The 19,510-nt window shown below is 49.6% G+C and overlaps 1 protein-coding gene across 6 annotated transcripts in view; it reads left to right on the top strand.

Annotated features, from left to right (window-relative positions):
* CLMN (calmin) overlaps positions 1–19,510 on the top strand; it is a 122,763-nt gene that overhangs the window by 66,363 nt on the left and 36,890 nt on the right. For all 6 annotated transcript variants that reach the window (XM_043921613.1, XM_043921612.1, XM_043921611.1 and 3 more), the window contains exons 2-3: positions 13,177–13,238; positions 17,010–17,105. In XM_043921613.1, the coding sequence (XP_043777548.1) occupies positions 13,177–13,238; positions 17,010–17,105 (158 nt within the window). The remainder of the gene's footprint in view (positions 1–13,176; positions 13,239–17,009; positions 17,106–19,510) is intronic.

Genomic DNA, 19,510 nt, shown 5'->3' with positions numbered 1-19,510 from the left:
TCACTCGTTCATGTGTCTGTCCGTTCATTTATTATACTCTGCTTTCTTTGACCAAAAACATGTAAGGTAGTTTATCTGATCCACAAAATAAAGTTTAAAAGTTTATAAACAGAAGAATCTGTATCAAATTCAGCTGGCCCTGAGTATCTACAAGTTTTGTATCTGTGGATTCAGATAAAAAATATTCTCAAAAAATTTCCAGAAAGTTTCAAAAAGCAAAACTTGAGTTTGCCATGGGTGCAACTATTTACATAGCATTTACATTACTAGGTCTTAGAGGTAATTTAAAGATGATTTAAAGTACATGGGACAGTGTGTTTAGGTTATCTGCAAATACTGCACTGTTTTATATAAGGGACTTGAGCATCCATGAATTTTCTTATACACTGGAGTCCTGGAATCAATTCCTCGAAGATACCGAGGACAACTGCAATATTTTTGTGGAAATTGAACCCCAGGGGAAAGTTAATATCCAGATATGCAGGCCATGGTTCCACTCGTTTGTTAAACTTGGCCTTCACGTTTAAGGAATAGGGCTTCCCTGGTGGTCCAGTGGCTAAGAATCCACCTGCCAATGCAGGGGACATGAGTTCGATTCCTGGCCCGGGAAGACTCCACAGGGCATGGAGCAGCTAAGCCTGTGCACCACAACTACGGAGCCCAAGCTCTAGAGCCCTCAAGCTGCAACTGAAGTCTGCCCGCCCTGAAGCCCGTGCTCTGCAACAAGAGAAGCCACCTCTACGAGGAACCCAAGCGCCATAACTGGAGAAAGCTGATGTGTAGCAGCAAAGATCCAGCGCAGTCAAAATTCAGTTCAGTTCAGTTCAGTCACTAAGTTGTGTCCGACTCTTCGTGACTCCATGAACTGCAGCACACCAGGCCTCCCTGTCCATCACCAACTCCCAGGGTTTACCCAAACTCATGTCCATTCAGTCAGTGATGCCATCTAACCGTCTCATCCTCTGTCGTCCCCTTCTCCTCCTGCCTTCAGTCTTTCCCAGAAGCAGTGTCTTCAAATGAGTCAGCTCTTTGCATCAGGTGGCCAAAATATTGGAGTTTCAGCTTGAGCATCAGTCCTTCCAATGAACACCCAGGACTGATTTCCTTTAGGATGAACTGGTTGGATCTCCTTGCAGTCCAAGGGACTCAAGCAGCCAAAATTAACTCCCTGATTTTTAGGGTGTAAGGAAGAATTTCCCGACAGAAAAGTGGAGAAGTGAACTGGTTATGAGATTCCTGTCCCTCGCCCCCGCCCCACTAAAGAGGAAACCCTGAATATTTGCTGTGGTGCCTACCCCTTTGTGTAAGAACCTGTTCAAGAATCTGTTAGTGATAGGATGTAGCCCCTCTTTTAGCAGATTAGACTGTTTTCCTCTCCTGCATAAATGTACAAATTCGTTTTCAAATAAAAATTCACCCCATAAGCAACCTGTGCTGACTGGTCTTCATGGTGTATCTGGTTGGAGGAATCACAGTAGTTTTCAGGCGAGGTAGCAAAACCTTCCTCCAGCTCATCAGATTTTCCAAGAGCCTGAAAATACATTTACCAGGACTTCCTGGCCAAAATCTCAGAATATCTGTGTGTTTTTAGTTTTTCTCTAAAAGGTTAAGATTTGAAGAACTGGGAGTGTTTGGCCTCTCTAGGTATCCCGTCCCACGGTTGGTGAGCTCTGATGGCCTCGCTTCCTGACACCAAACCGAAACCCATCATCCTCTGGCTCCTCACTTGTACCCACTGAACTTTCCCCTTTTCCGTAAGACAAGCTTTGGGATCATGGAAGCCTGATCTTGGAGAGGTACTGAGCGCCTCATCCTGGGAGGCATTCAAGTAGACGCTGGATAACTGTCTTGAAGGCAAGATTGAATGAGAAGCTGCTCCTGTTTTTTTTTTATTATTATTTTACTTATTTGTTTTATTTTTGAGTGCCCTGGGTCTTCATTGCTGCAGGCGCTTTTTCTAGTTGTGGTGTACGGGCTTCTCACTGCCGTGACTTCTCTTGTTATAGAGCACGGGCCCTGGGGCTCAAGGCTCAGTAGTTGTGACATGGGCTTGGTTGCTCCTTGGCATGTAGAATCTTCCCAGACCAGGGATAGAACCTGTGTCCCCTGCAGGTGGATTAACCACTGGACCACTAGGGAAGTCCTACTCTTGGTATTTAATAGCCTCTCTATGCAGAACATGGGCTGCCAAGCTCGCTGATGGGCAAAATAATTCTGGGTTCCTTGTGATGCTAAGAAAATGGGTAGGTGGGGGATTGTTCACCTTGGACAAAATTTAATCTACTAAGAAATTTTACCTACAGGTAGCTCTGTTTGATTTCTTTAAACCTGTTATCATTTAAGCCTACTGATTTCTTTAAACTTGTTCCCATTTAAACTTTACAAAAGAAGAAGAAAGAAATGATTGTGTGGAGTTGTTTTTCTGCTCCATGCTTGCTCCCTTGGATTCTTCAGACAAAGTGGATATTTAGCAGGGGATGAGGAGGGAGAGGCAAGGTGATAGAACCTGATTTGCAAAAGGCCAGCTGCTGAAGAAGGAAAATAAGGGCAAGCATGACTTTAAAATCTGGTTGCCCCACATGTGATTTTCCTTGTTAGTTTTGGTGATGGGAGGAGAAAACCCAAGTGGCTTTCTCTGACTTGTAGGGACCAAATACTCAGTGTTTTTTTTTTTTTTTTAAGTGCTTATATTTCCCATCCATTTTCTGTCCCATCCACACTGCCACTGCTGTTTGCTTTTTTTATAACAGTAAAGTAAAAGTGTTAGTCGCTCAGTCATGTCCAACTCTTTGTGACCCCATGAAATGTAACCTGCCAGGCTTCTCTGTCTATGGGATTTCCCAGGCAGGAATACTGGAGTAGGTTGCCATTTCCTTCTCCAGGGGATTTCCCTGACTCAGGAATTGAACCCAGAGTTCCTACATTGCAGGCAGATTCTTTACCTGAATCTGAGCCACCAGGAAAGCCAGTTTAACAGTAAACAGAATGCAAACAACCCCCTGCTCCTGAAGCCCGAAACTGACTTAAAAGTTGGGCTGTGAAGGGTATGGGTTTCCTAGGTGACTCAGTGGTAAAGAATCTGCCTGCCAATACAAGGAGACACAGGAGGCATGGGTTTGATCCTCGGGTCAGGAAGATCCCCTGGAGGAGGAAATGGCAACCCGCTCCAGTATTCTCACCTGGAGAATCCCATGGACAGAGGAGCCTGACGGGCTACAGTCGCAGAGTCGGGCACGACCAAGTGACTGAGCACCCATGCACATGAGGGGTATGGCCACCAGCAAGGTCTAGAATGACTGCTTAAATCAGGCAAATCTTGCAGAGGCTTATGAAGTCTCAAGCAGGGCTTGGCAAGCTGCAGCCCACCGGCTGTTCTTATAAATAAAGTTTTATTGGAACACAGCCATGACCATTTGTGTATCACCTTGGCCAGTTTCCAGCACCACCGCAGAGCTGACTAGTTGCTGAAGACCATATGGCCTGCAAAGTCTAAAACATTTACTATCTGGCCCTTGACAAGAAAAATTTGCCAACTCCTGGCAGGGAGCAATAGTTCTCAGCCTTGGCTCAGCATCAGGATCACCTTGGGAGCTTTAAAAATGCAGATGCCTGGGCCCGCCCCCAGGGATTCCAATTCAGTTAGTCTGGAGCAGAGCCCAGGCATCCAGATCCCCAGGTGACTGTCCTGTGTAGCCAGGGTTGAACATCAGGAGTCTAGTCTCAGTGGGGTTTTGTAAGATTAATGAAAATGAAAGTGTTAGTTGCTCAGTCATGTCTGACTCTTTGCAACCTCATGGACTGTGGCCTGCCAGGCTCCTCTGTCCACGGGATTTCCCAGGCAAGAATACTGGAGTAGGCTGCCATTCCTTTCCTGACCCAGGAATTGAATTGCGTCTTGCATTGCAGGCAGATTCTTTACTGTCCAAGCCACCAGAGAAGCCCTTTGTCAGATTACAGAACTGGAATTTGCCATTCCACAGGGTTTCTACCCAGTGTGAATGATCTGACCTTGACCTCAGTGTCAGAGTACAGTCCTGGAGCGCTGGACCATCATGGCTGAGGCATAAGGGAGACATGTAATGCCAAAATTCCTCCAGTGACCCTGGGAACTAAAAGTCCCTGAAGAAGGTTGAGGGTGATCCACATTACCTTGAGGTGTGTGTGTGTGTGTATACACACTCAAGCATGCACACATACACAGGTATGCGCAAGTGTGTACATTTAGATGGTTTGTGTATGTAGATAACTTTTGTCTGTTTTCAAGCACATGCATTTCAAAAACGAACCCGAGGTGTGTGAAGCATTCGTGTTTGTCACCCTGGCAGCCTCTCGCCTCTCAGGCTAATAATTAACGTGAAGTGTTGGGGACACTTCCAGCTCCGGGAGAAGTTGACACCTCTTGTCTTTCTCCACCGTCGTTTTCAGTGTTACTTCTGCTCAGGGTAGGAATTTAAATTCACGCCAGGGTCAGTTTTCGTTGGCAGGTGAAAGTTGTAAATGGGAATTTCGGGGTTTGTTCTGTCCCTGGCATTTTTTTTTTGGCGGTGCCGGGCTTTTCTCTAGTTGTGCTGCACAGCCTTCTCTGTGCAGTGGTTTCTCTTGGCGCAGAACAAGGGCTCTAGGGCACGTGGGCTCCATAGCCGTGGCTCTCAGGCTGTAGAGTACAGGTTGAATAGTTGTGGAACACAGGCTTAGTTGCTCCGAGACATGTGGGACCTTTCCCCATCAGGGACTGAACCCGTGTCCCATGCACTGGCAAGAAGGTTCTTATCCACTGTGCCACCAGGGAAGCCCCTCTCCCTGGCATTTAAAGCAAATATTACTCACCTTGCATTACACTGTCTTTGCCTCTCATGTGGCTCCCAGGGTCTTCTGCCCCCCTCCCCCCAGCAGCTGTCCCGTCCCGCCCTGCTGTCCAGAACACAGCACCCTGTCTGCTGCTTGGAATGACCAGCTCCTCCTGGTTTGCCTTGGACTTTCCCAGTCTTAGTGCTGGTGGTCCTGGGTCCCTGGATCCCCCTTGGTCCAGGGCACACCAAGACAGCTGGTCACCCTAATTCTAGAGAGTCTCCCAGATGATTGGCCTTTGCATGGACATAAAAACACTGGCATTTGAAGGGTGAGTGTGGAGCTTTATTAAAGACAGGTGTGCTTCAAAATACAAATCAAGGTCATGTGTATCAGTATTTTAATCTCCTTTTTTAAAAATAGCTGAACCCAAGAAGTTAAGCTAATTGTTATTGCTATGTTACTTCAATCATGTCTGACTCTCTGCAACCCTTTGGACTGTAGCTCACCAGGCTCCTCTGTCCATGGGATTCTCCAGGCAAGAATACTGGAGTGGGTTGCCATGCCCTCTTCCAGGGGGTCTTCCAGGGATCGAACCCATGTTCCTGCGGCTCCTGCATTGCAGGCAGATTCTTTACCACTGAACCCATTAAACTCAGTTTGGGAGCAAAACACCAGGTCAGCCTGTATTCTGCTGTGGAGCTCACCAGGGTGTGAAATGTATTCTTCCTGAAGATTCTTCAATAAGATGTTTGCTTGGAAGGGGATCCACCACCCCAGAGAGGTGCCATAGAGAGGGTGCTGGCTCACAGCCACCAGGCTAGCCTCTTCCTCAGCTGTGCCCCCAAGATCCTAGGCAGGTCATTTCCCCTTCTCCGAGACTCAGTTTCCCCATCTACACCGGAAGCACCATTGCTCACCCATCAGCGTTGCTGTGTGTATGTCTCACTGTGTTGGAAGAGGCTGCAGAGGCTGCAGAAATGTTAGCCACAGGGGCGAGTTCAAGTCCCAGGAATCACCGTCTCCGTAGAACGGGAAAAGAATATGTTTCCCTCTTCCTTCCCTTCCTTAACCTCTTCCCCACCCCCCCTCCATCTTTCTCTGTGGGCTCTGGCAGAGGAATCCTATGAGGACGAAGTCCGCATTCTTATTTTCCATGGTTGGGTGTAAGCATCAAGCCTTTTGCTTCCTGGATAGGTGTGTAGTGTGTAAACAATCTAAGGTGTCAGATACCACTTAAACCTCCGTCTCCGTTTCAGCTGGATGCTTCTGGGCAGTCTGCCTGGCTTGGTCGTGTCACCTGGCCTGCCCATCTGGGTGGGTGTTAAAATCCTTTTTCCCAAGCTTGGTTTTTATGACGGGCTGGCGTCATCTATCGTAAATCAAGGTGGACCAAGGTTGAGCACTGAGGTTAGACAGAATCACTCCCAGAAAAAGCTAGAGTGGGTTTATTTTTTTTATTTCAATTACAGGCACCAGTCGTGAATATATATATACACACACATATAGCTTAAAACTTAATTTGGTGTGTAATTGGGACTAGCTCTTTGGAGCCCTGGGTTATGTGTTTTAGAGCAGCTGAGAAGCAGGGGCATGGCAGGGCAGGACGTGGTATGTTAATTGGTGGCCTCTGGGACCTGTGAGAGAATTGGATTTAAGTCCCTGGTTCGAATGAGCTTGGCAGTTTTATTGGGAGTCTCTCCGGGCGCAAACTGGGGAGACCACCGGTTTGCGCCAGCTGGAGCCAGGAGTTGCTCTTGGCTCTGATGCCCATCGGAGCATCGCTGGCCGCACCAGGGACAAAGGCGATGGAGGAGGCAGAGAGACAGAGAGGGGGCCCCTGCCCACTCAGCCCGCCAGCCCCTGCATACTGTTCGGTAGGAGTTGCAGGCTTCCTCGGCCTGTGGTCCCAAGGAGGGTTTTACATTTTATTACCAAAGTCTCGATAAAAGGGACCTGGGTCAGAGCAAACATTGGGGGAGGAAAAACAAAGGAAATTAAATGCAAAATCACCGCTGGCAGCGCAAACCACATGGAGGCCTTGGCTTTACCACCGCCAGAGCCGATGGGGGAAGTGGCCCCCAGGAGTCGGAACCGAAGGCTGCTGGCCTGGTATTCCTGAAGCCTGGCTCCTCTGCTGTTTGAAAAGAAATTGCCGTTTAATTTGTTTCTGAGTTTTATTTCTCAAGTGAACCAGCATGGGGCCATGTAATGAGGCTGTGTTTCTGGGAGGTGTTGAAAGATGGGGGAAGGAGTGAAACCACAATGGAGGCGGGGCGCCCCTTCTAGGAGCGGCTGGTCCTTGCTGGGCAGGGGGGCAGGCAGGGGCCCCCGAGAGCTGCCTTCTCTGTGTGATGTCCATGGGGCAGTGGGTGCCCTGGTGTAGTCTGATGGCAGTCCAGCTGAGAGAGAGGGGGATGTGTCCGAATTCCCCAGCTGATGGAGAGAATTGGCACAGCTCAAGGGAGCCAGGGTGGTGGGGGGTGGGGGGGGTGGGCAGGGATGGTTACTTAGGATGAGAAGGGGTCTGAGCCATGGAGAAAAAGAAGGATATTTGACAAGGAGAGTGGGTTTCCCACCCAGTGGAGGAAGTCAGTTCAGACCAAATGGGATAGTGAATGAAAAGTGTCTTAGGATGTCACTCATATGAGGTTGGGCAAGAGGTTTCTGGACCTGTCTGCTATCAGAGGAACCCCTTGAGACTGTCACCAGCGGGGCTGTGACTTCCCCTGGAGCTGAGATGGCCCTCTGCACAGACCTGGGTTTTGCAGCAAACATGGCCTGGGGTGTGGGAGCCGATGCACACCAGGTTCCTGCCAACTGGCCTCCAACCCAACAGGAATGAAGCTTGAAAAGCACAGGGCCTGCAGCTGCCCTGCCCGCCCCAGCCTGCTGGACAGAGAGGGGTGAATGGGGCCCTCAGAGACCTTCCCACTCTGGGGACAGAGGGCCACCGCCTGTCGCACGGACAGCCACTCTCCGTCTCTGTAGAAAGCTGCCTGTGGGGTCTGCATTTGTGTCCCTGGGGTGCTATGAATGATGAGAAGGGATGAGTCTTTTCACTGAGCTCCTCTGTGTCCCCAGCACACACGCACACACACACACAGGCATCATCTTTTCATCTGGTCAGGGTAGGGGGGACTGGTGGCGGCATAGTCCAGAAAAGAAACTCAACTTCAGAAGAGTTCAGCAGCTTGTCAGAGGTGAGCAGTAACACCCAGGCTGCATTTGTTCAGCACACGTGCTGTGCCCAGCCCTGGGCGAGGGCTTTGAGCTCCTGGAGATGCGGCCACAGCTCATCCATCCCAGCCGCCTCCCTCCTCCCACCCAGGCAGCGCCCTTGAAGCTGGAAACAAGGGCTCCCAGCTGCCCCCTCGGGATGGACGTCAAAGGCTCAGCCTCCCCTGTGGGATTCTGGTCTGCGGTCCTCCTAGGTGAGCTCCAGTTCATCGCTTAGATGTATCAGAGCAGCTGTATGAAATTAGCGACTTAAAGCATCATCAGGAAGAGCATTTTTGACAAAGCAGAAAAGGACTGTCGTTGCTGCTGCCGTTATAAGCATTATCGCACTTATCGATCAGGGCCAGCCCAAGACATCTCAGGGTCTGGGGTGGTGCCCGTGGGCCTGGCTCCAGAATGCCGGCTCTTTCTCCTCCACAGGAAATGTCCTACTGCTGTCTCTACTCTGCCCCAAGATGATCAAGGAACTGTGTCACTTGTCTCTTCCCAGGAAGGCCGCAGTTCTCCAGCTGTGTCCTGCCATCACCCCCGAGCTGATGCAATTCAGATGCCCAGGCCCCAGGCCCAGAGAGTGTGACCCAGTAGGTCTTGGCTCGGGACCAGGAATTAGCATGTTGACTCTCACATGCTCTTGATATCAGAAGCTCTTGATATTAGGGATCCCTGAGCTGTGCTTTGACAAATACTGAGTCTTTAGGTGATCACGTCGCAATTGTGTACAAGAGCACCCACGTGGATTAACTCTGAGCGTGTGTGTGTATATGTGTGTGTGTAGTTCTAAGAGGATGGTCATTAAAAAGTCCATAGCAGCGATCCCTGGGTGTAATGAGATTTTAAGAGGTTTGAGATCTATTTCTCTGTGCTTTCCTATATTGTTTTTTTTTTTAATATATATATAATGGGCATATAATTTTCCTCAACAGATAAAGTCATCAAGTCTTTCCCATGGGCAGGGAAGAGCAGACTATTATAGAGGAAATATTTACTGTGTAGGAAGTAGACTTGGGGGAATGTGGACCTACGGCAAGAAGGCCACAAGTGTAAATATGTTTTAATGCCCAGAGCCTGCATCCCTCTTTTCTGTGGTGTCCAACTCCTGAGCCTGCCATCGAGAAGGAAGGAATGTCACACCTCCTGTTTCCAAATGGCCTGTTCTTGGCAAAGCCAGGGCCAAAGTCATGCCTGGGAATTTGGGACGATGGGCTCGAGAGAGAAGGCTGAACCGCCCCTCTTGTCCCTGTTCCTGGAGCCCCACCCTGCCTCTCCGCCCTGTTCCGCGCACGGGCACCCTGGCTGGCCAGGCAGAGCTGAGATGGCGATTTTACAGCACCGTTACGATGCTGTTGTTGTCCAGTAAACCCACACCGGGCCCCACAAACACTCCTCGAGAAAGCCAGACCCTTCTTGAGAAATGGTTTCCTACACCTTTACAACGTGATAGGTGCCATGGAAAAAAGGGGCCGTTGGATTTATGGAAACTATATAAAGTTTATAGAGTCTTGGCAAGCCAGAAGGAGAAAAAGCCTGTGGGATGGGGGTGGGCACTTGGAAATGGAGAAGGCCCTGAAAGGGCGTCAGGCCTCTGTGTCCAGACACCAGACGAAATACCTCGAGGGTATGTGGTGGGGGGAGGGGGGCAGCCCTTCTGGAACAACTGTTGGGGGCGCCCTGCAGGCAGGCCCCATTTGGTCTTCAGGGCGTCCCCGTGAGGGACGCGGTTACCCCGTCCTGCAGAGGGGAAGCTGAGAGAGGTGTTCGGAAAGTTCTGACCTTGCCTAAGGTCACACAGCGAATGGTCTAAGGGCGTGTGACTCTCAGCTGGGCCTTCTGGGGCAGGCTCAATTCTCTCACTCCGTCTCCTGTGTCCTGAGTGGCGTGTCCTGGTTTCAGGTACAGAAAATACGGTCTCTGTACCCTATTTCGGGTTGGGACCGTTTGCTATTTTTGACTGAGTTTCTTGGTCCCCTGGTGTCTTCAGGCATCACGGTGCTGTCCTGTGGCTCCCCTTCGCTCTGAAAGTTGATTTGTGCCCGAATCACCCACGGACCTTGGCAGTGAAGCCACCCAGAGGTTGGCTGTGGATCAGGGTGGGGCTAAAATGCTGTCTTTGCCTTTCGGGATCCCCTCTGTGTCCCACTTCTATGGGGGATCCTCTTAGGGGCCCCAGAGGAGTCCCCTGTGGAGTCTGAAATCACCTCCTCCAAACCCGGCAGCCCGTGAAATTTCTAATTCACTTTTCCTTGCTTATGTGCCTTGCGGCGTCCGTGTTTTCTCTCCTCCTTGGCTGTAATTCTTGGAGTGCAGATTCCATGAATGCTTAATTCTTCATCTGTGATTTTGCCCACAGGGTTGGGCATGGTTCCCAGCAAGTAGTAATCACTGAATAAGTATCAGCTGGGAGGCTGGCTGGCTGGATGAATAGATGGATGAGTGGATGGATGGATGGGTGAGTGGATGGCTGGCTGGCTGGCCTGGTGGGTGGGTGGGTGGATGGACGGATGGACGGACAGACAGACTGATGGGTGGATGGGTGAATGGATGGACAGATAGGTGGGTGGGCGGGCAGAATGATGAGTCATATATATAGACTAACAGACACCCGCTTCCTCATTTGCACCCTTCCGCACAGTTAAACTAACAGCCTACGCCTGGTTCTCTTAGGCTTTCACTGAATGCACTTCTGTTTCAGGAGACAGACTTTGCTCTCTCTGAAGCCATATGGAGAAACCAGCCTGAGTGTTTGAATGTGTGTGTAAATACTTTACAGTCCCCATAAATTTGTTTAAAGACAGGTGGGGGTGAAGGTATAAACTGGGGCAGCCTTTTGGGAGGGCCATTTGGAAGTAGCTGTTAAAATTTTAAATGTGCCTACTACTACTAAGACCCAGCAGTTCCACTTGGAGTCGTCAAGCGTAAGGAATATATTCACACGTTTGTGCACAGAGACTCACATACCGGGGTGCTTGTACCTGGAGCTGGTTACTGCCCTGCTCCACACAGTGAAAAACCGGAAACCGCCCGTGTTCATCCACAGCGAGACAGACGCAAAACTGTGGGAGACCCACACTATGGGAAAACCTGCAGTGGCAGAAAGCTCTCCCGTATTCTGGAAAGTTCTGAGACTCTGTAACTCATGGCCCTTCCTGCCTCATTGCCATCAGCTTCTTTTCCTTTCTCCCTCCCTTCTCCACCCATAAAACACAGTTTGCTGGAAGGAGATCTTTCAACCTGATGCCTGCTAGCCAGTGACCTTCCCTTACAGAGAAGAAGGAACATGAGAGAGAAGCAGTTATGTGTATAATTACTGTCTGCTGGCTCTTCAATTAAAAAGATTGAAAGGCACAATATTAAAATTTGATTTATGGGCACCACAATCTACCTAATAATGAGGCTGGGAGGAAAAAAAAGAACCATAGTCATTAGAGAAAACTGTAGCCTTTTTTTCTTCTCTGCCAGGAGATAAATTGCCTCTCATTTTCTTATTGCTAAAGAAATGTGAAATGGTTTTAAGCATATGTGATATGTTCTTCCAATATGTTGAAATCCAGAACTTAGTAATTTAGGAGTCATCTGGCTCCGACGTTTCCAGGAAGCTTCCTGAGAGACATAGCGGCTTCAGCAACAGGGGCTGCTGCCGCGGTCCACGGGGCTCCCAGCCCCAGACTGAGGCACAGGTATCACCGCTGGTCACAGAAACTTCCTTCAGGTCCCCGGGCATCAAGCCGGCTGATGCCACAGAACCTGGGAAAGAATGGGAAAGCACCGACTCTAGTTCCAAGTCCCAATTTTGGGGCCTATTCGTTCTCTGATCCTTGATTTCTTCATCTGCAAAATGGGAACCATACCCTTACTAATTGCATGATGCTGGGCAAGTGCCCCGGTTTTCCCACCTTGAAGGTATAATAGTCCCTCCCTGAGAGGGTTGTAGGAAGGATTAAGTCAGTGAATCTGTGTAAAGTGCATAGTTGGGTACCTGCCATGTAGCAAGTGCTCAGTAAATATTTTTTACAATCGTCATCATCACCACTGCAGATGCCTTTGTCGTAGTTTTTGGAAGAGTTGGAATTCAAACCCAAGTCTTCCAATTCTAGGGTGCTGGCTGATGAGGGATGGATAGACAGATGCTTGGTTCTGTCTCTCCAACTGATGCCCAAGGCACGTCAGGGTACTTCTCTGAGCCCCTTGGTATTTATCTGTAAGATACTAGTTTCTGCTTTGCAAGGTGATGTTGTCAGGTTTAAAGCTTGTTGTAAACAAAGTGTCCAGGACACAATTAGTTCTGGGCAGACAGATGGTAATAACCCTTGAAAAGGGACGATCTTTTCTTCAAAACCTATTTGGGAGGCAGTGGGGGGGAATGCTGTCCTCTGGGAGGAGAAATCTGTGTCTAGTTGGCGCCCTCCCACCTCACTAGAGCTGTGCAGAACTCCCCTGCCCCAGGAGTGGGGAGGGGAGAGTGCAAAGTATTCCCTGACTCTAAAAATAATAGCTGCAAAGAAAAGAAAAAAGAGCAGCCATCGTGCCAGGAACTGTGTCGAGCTTGACCTGCAGGGTCACAGGTCAGTCTCACGGCAGCCTGGTGGTGAGCTGGCCTTATCTTCACGGGGCGGATCAGATACGGGGACAGGCGACTGGCCCAAGGGCACAGAGCTGGAGGTGACGGGCTAAGAGGCCAAGCCAGAGGCCAAGCCGGGACTGTCAAATTCTTTCCGCCACACATTGCCGAGCCCCCTCCCAGTTCCTAGTCCCTGACCTCCCCTCCTCTCCTCCATCCCAGCTCTTCTGACCCATTTCTGCGGCAGGGGTGTGGCACCATCACCCAGAGCTTTAAATTTGTATCTTCCCACCAGCCCTCGGGCTGGAGAGTTGATGCCCCAATGCTCTTGTTAGCTTGTGCTGACCATTTTGTTCTTTGTGTCTGAATTTGTGGGTGTTTAATCTGTTTAAGGCGCTTGGGGTTGGGCTGGAGAAAATGGATTCTAGGTGCTGCCAACGCCTTGCCAACCGCGTTCCAGGAAGGTTTCCATACCTATGGGACTTCTGGGTGCTCCATCCTGCAGAGATTCCGTAGACTCTCCCCCTTGGGAAGAGGGCAGGATTTTGCATGTATTTCTTTTCACCCAGCTAATGGCATCTCTTTATTTTCAGTTGAGAGGGAGAATGTGCAGAAGCGGACTTTTACTCGATGGATAAATCTCCATCTGGAGAAGGTAAGCAAGGCACTTGGGTTGTTAGATGATCAATGCTTTCATAACTGGGTGCATAGTTCAGTAGCGCAGTGAGGACGGGAGGGGGATGCTCTGTGTTCTTGTTGTGTTGGTGTTTTTCATTCATTCATTTAAGTGTTTGTTGAGTGTGTTCTCATTGCTGAGAATCAAGTTCAGTGCTGGGAACAATCCCTTGGAGAGAGGAGCCTGGCGGAGCCTGGCAGGCTAGAGTCCATAGGGTCGCAAAGAGTCGGACATGACAAGCAACTTAGCATGCACGCATGCACACACACTTGGAACGCAAAGACATGTAAGACATGAGGTTCTGGCCTTGTGAGGTTATCAGCCTAGCTGGGGAAGGAGAGGGTCCATCTTTAAATGGGAAGCGATGAGCAGAAGTTAGGAAACATTCATTGTTGAATAACCCAAACATGGGATTGCAGGGGGATCTTGACTTCTAGTCTGGAGAGGTCAGGGAGGCTCTCATTAAGACCCATGTATAGGTATTTGGGTTGATTTAAGCAAGAACTCCTGACACTTTTTAACCAAGCCAGATTGCCTGGTTCATCACGTAAGGCTGCTATTGATCAACAGTGTTATCTGCTCATTTTGGTGCATCAGACACTCAACTCCTTTAATCCTCAAGACAGCCTTCCTCACCTCCCCACCCCCATGCTGTTCCAGAAGCCTGTAGACATTGAATTGTGTCCCTGTAATCCCACAACTCTCAGAGAGGAAAGCTCTTCCTTTGGCTTCCCTTGCATATTCAATTTGGTGACCCCTTTTCTTCCTGGGCACCCCTGTTTTTTTTTTTTGCCAGCGTTCTCTGACCAAGCAACATCCAACCACATTTTGTCTGCCAGCCTCTCAGGCACACAAACCCTAAAACAAAAGTGTCTGAACCAGACAGAAGGATGAGCAGCGGAGGAGGGGCAGGATGTGAAATGGATAAATGAACCGTTCAGAGGCATAGAAATCCAAACCCTCCTCACCACTAGCTTAGCCTCCAGGGGAAGAACATTCTAAATTGCCCCCGGGGCTGGGGAAGGAGAGATTCTTTTTCTCGTTTACAAGAAAGCTGATTTATGAGGATTCATTTTACTCACTTCGCATCTTCTTAAATTCCACGATCTGGTTCTCCCAATAGACCCAAGCAGTAGTCTCGCATGTTTCAAAGCTTGTGGCGGTATTCAAGGATTCCTCTTCAGTGACATTTCTTCTTTCTTCTCCTCTTAAAAGGCACAAGGGTAATATTGATTGCCCTTAAGAGTTCTCCCCAAAGAAAGGTTCATAGAGGAAAATCACTAAAATGATTAGAAAGCAGAGAAAATAAATGTGGCATTTTAGGAAGTGGCGCTCTTGACTGACATTCTAATTCACGTAGTGTGAGCTTTAGTCCTATAGTATTTCCCCAGTAGCTGCCTGACCACCCACACTTCTGCTCCCCACCTCTAGAATGGGCTCCACTCAGCCCAGGAGGTTCCTCAAATCTCCAGGGCAAAAACTCTCTACATCACGGATGAAGCATTATAAATCGTTTGCCCGTTGTTTTGACTATTGGTGCATTTTCGGCAGCGTTCATAAAGTGAAGTGTTATTTTTGGAAAAAAAGGAAAACCGTTCCCAAAACCTGAGTTCCCCGAACTCCTAAATTAATGCCTGATGTGTGTCAGGGTAACTGGAAATTCCTCCTGGTGGACGGAGCTTAGCCAGGGCATATTTCTTTCTTTCTTCCCTTTTATAAATTAAAAAATAAATACAGAAAAGCACGGAGGGTTAATAGAGCAAATACTCATGCATCAACTCAACCCCCAAATGAATCTCTGTTAGCCTTATCACATCCAGAATTTTCTCTCCGGCCACGCTTCTGCCCCTGTTTCAAGGCAGGTGGGTAGCACCAACTCTGAAGATAAATCAGACAGCATTTGAAACTGATGCCTAACACACAGGGCAAAATTCACAGCCGTGTTTCCAACCTTGAGACTTTCAAGAACAACCTTTCATGTAAAGGAAACCGAGGAACTCCTCGGGGAAGTGGGCTTAGCTGCAATTTGAAGGCTGTCAGAAATATTTACGGACTCTCTGGCTTCTGGAAAAAATCCTTAATTTACCGAAGGAGTTAGATCATGAAGAAACCCCTGGGGGTGCTGTTTACTTGGCCATACCAATCTCATGAAGCCCACGGAACGTCTGGAACCCCGAGGAGTGTTTTCACTGGAGTGGGTTCAATTTCTCCTCTTGCCATCACGCGGATGGCTGCCGGCCAAGGCCCTGCTTGCCGCTGCTGGGCTGGGGGCTCTTACAGACACTGTCAGTGGGAATGACCCTCCTGGTTCAGCTCCAAGGCATGGCTCGGCTACGCTTGGGGCTGATAACTGGAAATGCTGTGAGTCCATCTATCAGGGGCTGTTTTTGTTCGGGTCTTGTGCCGTTTCTGCCCTGCGTTAGCAGGAATAACATTCCCCTATGAGTCTTGGTAACCTGATGCCGTCGTGCTCCGTGTGGAATGTTCCTGAGGAGCAGCGGGAATGTGCAAAGAAAATAATTTGCCTCTGGGTTCAAAGTCGCTCTTGTCCCTGAAGCAGAACCCTCTTCTGTGCACCTGTGGGTGGAATTGCCCTGTGTTTTGACTACCTAGGGGTGTGGGTGGGGGGCTCATATAAGAGGTCAGGAAATGCCACCTTCCTGAATAGAAAAAGAAAACACAGGCCCTCCGAGGCTTTCACGGGATGGGAGTTCCCCGAGGAAAGGGTGCCCGGGCCACAACTCCAATAGTTCCCTGGCTCCCTGGCTGGTGACAGAAGCCACCCCCTGCCCTCACCCCATTAATCCCGTCTCCAATGGGAACAACCCCCCTTCCTTGTACCCAAAAGCAGAGAGAGTGAGTACCCAGCTGAAATGTTCTAATGCTTCCAAAGATTCCAATACCAAAAAGTAAATAGAATCCATGCTGGTTGTTGTTGTTGTTTAGTTGCTAAGGTGTGTCTGACACTCCATGACCCCATGGACTGTAGCCCGCCAGGCTCCTCTATCCATGGATTTCCCAGGCAAGAATACTGGAGTGAGTTGCCATTTCCTCCTCCAGGGATCTTCTCAATCCGGGGATCGAACCTGCGTCTCTTTCATTGCAGGTGGATTCTTTACCACTAAGCCCCCAGGGGAGCTCCATTCATGCTAGGGGGGCGGGAGGGAGGTGGTAATTAAAAATGCAGGTTCCTGGCCCCTGGCCCCCAAGATTCAGTAAGTCCTAACCATCCTGCATTAAAATTTTTATCAAGTTTGTTTAGTCAACAGAAGCCTTTCTGTAAGCATGGTCTTACCTGGAACTCTAAATAAAAGCCAGTAAGAGCTGATGGCAGGTAAATGTAGTGGGTTGGTCTCCTTTTGGAACCCCCTCCCCCCAGTGGGGTCCCTGAAGCTGCTCTGCTGAAGCCTAGGGTTCCGGGGAGCATGGTTTGCAAGGCCCTGTGCTGGGACAGCTGACTAACAGGTTCCCACTGGCCCCACGCACCCCAGGCCACACCTAGCCAAGCTCTGGGTGGATAGGACACGGTGTCCCTCGGACCTCCCCAGGTCAGAGAGGAAAGCAGTTGGGCTTCTGGCTTTTTCCACCTGGAGCCTCCTCGGGGACTCCCCGGCACAACCCCTGCCTATGCATCGCCATCTCCGGGGAGAGAGGGTTACTACCTCCTCGGATGCCCGTAGGCAGCTCTGGATGTTGCAGGTTTTTTCTCCGGATCACTGATCGGCTACTTTCTTTCCCCCTCTTCTGCAGTGCAACCCACCTCTAGAAGTTAAAGATTTATTCGTTGATATACAAGATGGCAAAATATTAATGGCTTTGTTAGAAGTCCTGTCTGGGCGGAATCTGGTACGTATCTTCCAGAAGGGTTGGGAAGAGATAAAAGTCAAAGGAAAATGCTGCCCGTAGTTCTTTTCCATACAGATCTCTGTGTCTGTACATATATCTGGCCATCCATAAGTTCCTATGATGGGAAACTTGGGAGGGTAACATTCCTTTCTCAGTGACTAAGACTGATATAATCATGTATAACTAAGCAAATATACCTTGGTAAGTAAATAAATGCCCCATGTTTTTTGTGAGTCCAAAGCTGAAGATTTTAACTGGATAGAGAGTGTTTAGCGGGCCAGCCATTCAATTAACTAGAATGAGAGCTAAGATTCAGGAATATGGACGAGAAAGACATCTTATCAACCAGATTCTATAAATTCACCCTGCGGCTAAAGCTAGATACACAGAATTCTAAAACCTTCTTGTGAGTATGGCTGAAACTGAATTGAGCCAGCTGGTCTTGAGGTTCATTCCAATTTGGATCTCTGCCAACGTGCTCCACATTGCCTGGTTCTGACGTGTGCAAGTCAGTCCTGTCTCCCTGATTCACCGAGCAGTGTTTAACAGCTTCAGCACTGTTGGCATTTTGTTTTGTTTTGTTTAATTTTTAATTTATTTACTTAGTTGATCGCATGGAGTCCTCATTGCTGCATGCAGGCTTTCTCTAGTTGCGGTACTTGGGCTTCTGATTGCGGTGGCTTCTTTTATTGTGGAGCACAGGCTCCAGGGCACATAGGTTTCGATAGTTGCAGCTCATGGGTTCTAGAGCATGGACTCAGCGGCTGTGGTGCCCGGACTTAGTTGCTCCCAGGCATGTGGAATCCTCCCGGACCAGGGATTGAACTCATGTCCCCTGCATTGGCAGGCAGATTCTTATCTGCTGTACCACCAGGGAAGTCCACTGTTAGCATTTCAGGGGGGGTAGTTCTTCACTGTGGGGGCTGACCTGGTCATTGCCAGATGTGTGACAGCATCCTTGGTCTCTATCCACTGGGTACCAGTAGCACCCGCAGGTGTGACAACCAGAAATGTCCCGAGGCGCTGCCAGATATTTCTTGTTTTGGGGGGGGGCATCCAATGATCTGGTTAGAGTACCAGAGGTATCAATTTTGAGAAATGGGCTCTAGAGTCCAGTGTTTGATTGGCCCACGTGATCCAGTGTGGCTGATACGAAAGTGTCTCTGTAGGGCCCCAGCTCTACCAAACCACAGTTCAGCCCATGCCAACCTCTCTGGGTTTGCTCTTAACGCTGGGTTTAAAGTCAAGAGCTCCGACTTCAGTTCTCAGCTCTCGGCAGCTGGAGTTTTCCCCAAGCCCTCACCACTTTCTTGCCTTTCTTCTCCCAGTAGCCACCTCCAAGGGGGCTGTGCCAAGTGACACGAATTCTCATGAAGGGCAGACCCACTGTGGTGGAAAGAGTACTTGGTTTCTTGACTGATCTCACAGTGGGCTGGCAGCATAGTCCTCCAAAGGCTTCCTGAAAAACCATATTCTAGTCCCTGGTTCTGTGTTGCTAGCAGCCCAGGCTCCCACTTTGTTGCCTGGGCACTAATCGGGAGCTGCTATAGCCTCGGTGGGAGGGGAGACTCTGCTGGGAGTGTTTGATCCGGGAGTCCAGCCGAGAACAGCCAAGACCTCACCCGTGAGCTCCCCTGGCAGTTCATACCATGTGCAAGGGATACCCACTGGCTTGCCCGTTAGTGTGAAGCACTCACCCCAAGGATCAGGGATGGGCTTCCGTTTCAGGATGAGTTTCCTTTGCCGGTGCTCCTAGCGTGTGCAACGAGCGTTGTCAGAGTTTTTGCTTCTGCAAGCCCCTTTCTCTCTTCCTCTTTGGGTTTCTCTGTGTCTCTCTGTGTCTGTCTCTTTCTTGGTGTCTCTGTCTCTCTGTGCTTCTGTCTCTGTCTCCATCTCTCTCTCCCTCTCTCTCTCTGACGTGGGATGCATGTCCACCAAGCCCTTGGCCAGAAAACAGAAACATCTGTGGCCTCCGGGGAGGGTTTGCTGGATGATTTAGCAGCTGCGGGTGACGCTCCCGGCTGGCGCTCTCTGCCTTGACAAACGGCATCAGCGCAGAGAGGAGAGCATGTCACCGACAGTCTCTGGGGGAGGGAGGCGTATCAAAAGCCAGGAGCTGGGTGAGAGAGGGAAATTTGACAAATCTGCCCCCTGTTTAACCCCCGGGTTCCCCTCCCTCACCAGCTCAAGTGAGTTTGGCCCCAGGAACCATAAATAAGGCGACCCTTGGGGACCCCTGAGACTACGGTTGTGTGTGCCGGGGCCCCATGCATGGGTTTGGATGTGGTCCATGCAGGCTCTGCTGTGAGCCCCGTCCTTCTCTTGAGATTCATGTGGAAAAGGTAAGGAAAGAAGACAAGCGCCTCCAATGGCGCTGCTGGGAACGAGTGCCTGTCTGGGCTTAA

This window comes from Cervus elaphus, chromosome 13, assembly GCF_910594005.1.
Source record: "Cervus elaphus chromosome 13, mCerEla1.1, whole genome shotgun sequence".
NCBI classification, from domain to species: domain Eukaryota; kingdom Metazoa; phylum Chordata; class Mammalia; order Artiodactyla; family Cervidae; genus Cervus; species Cervus elaphus.
Note: the sequence above shows the minus strand (reverse complement) of the source record. Positions and strands in the feature narration are given on the sequence as shown.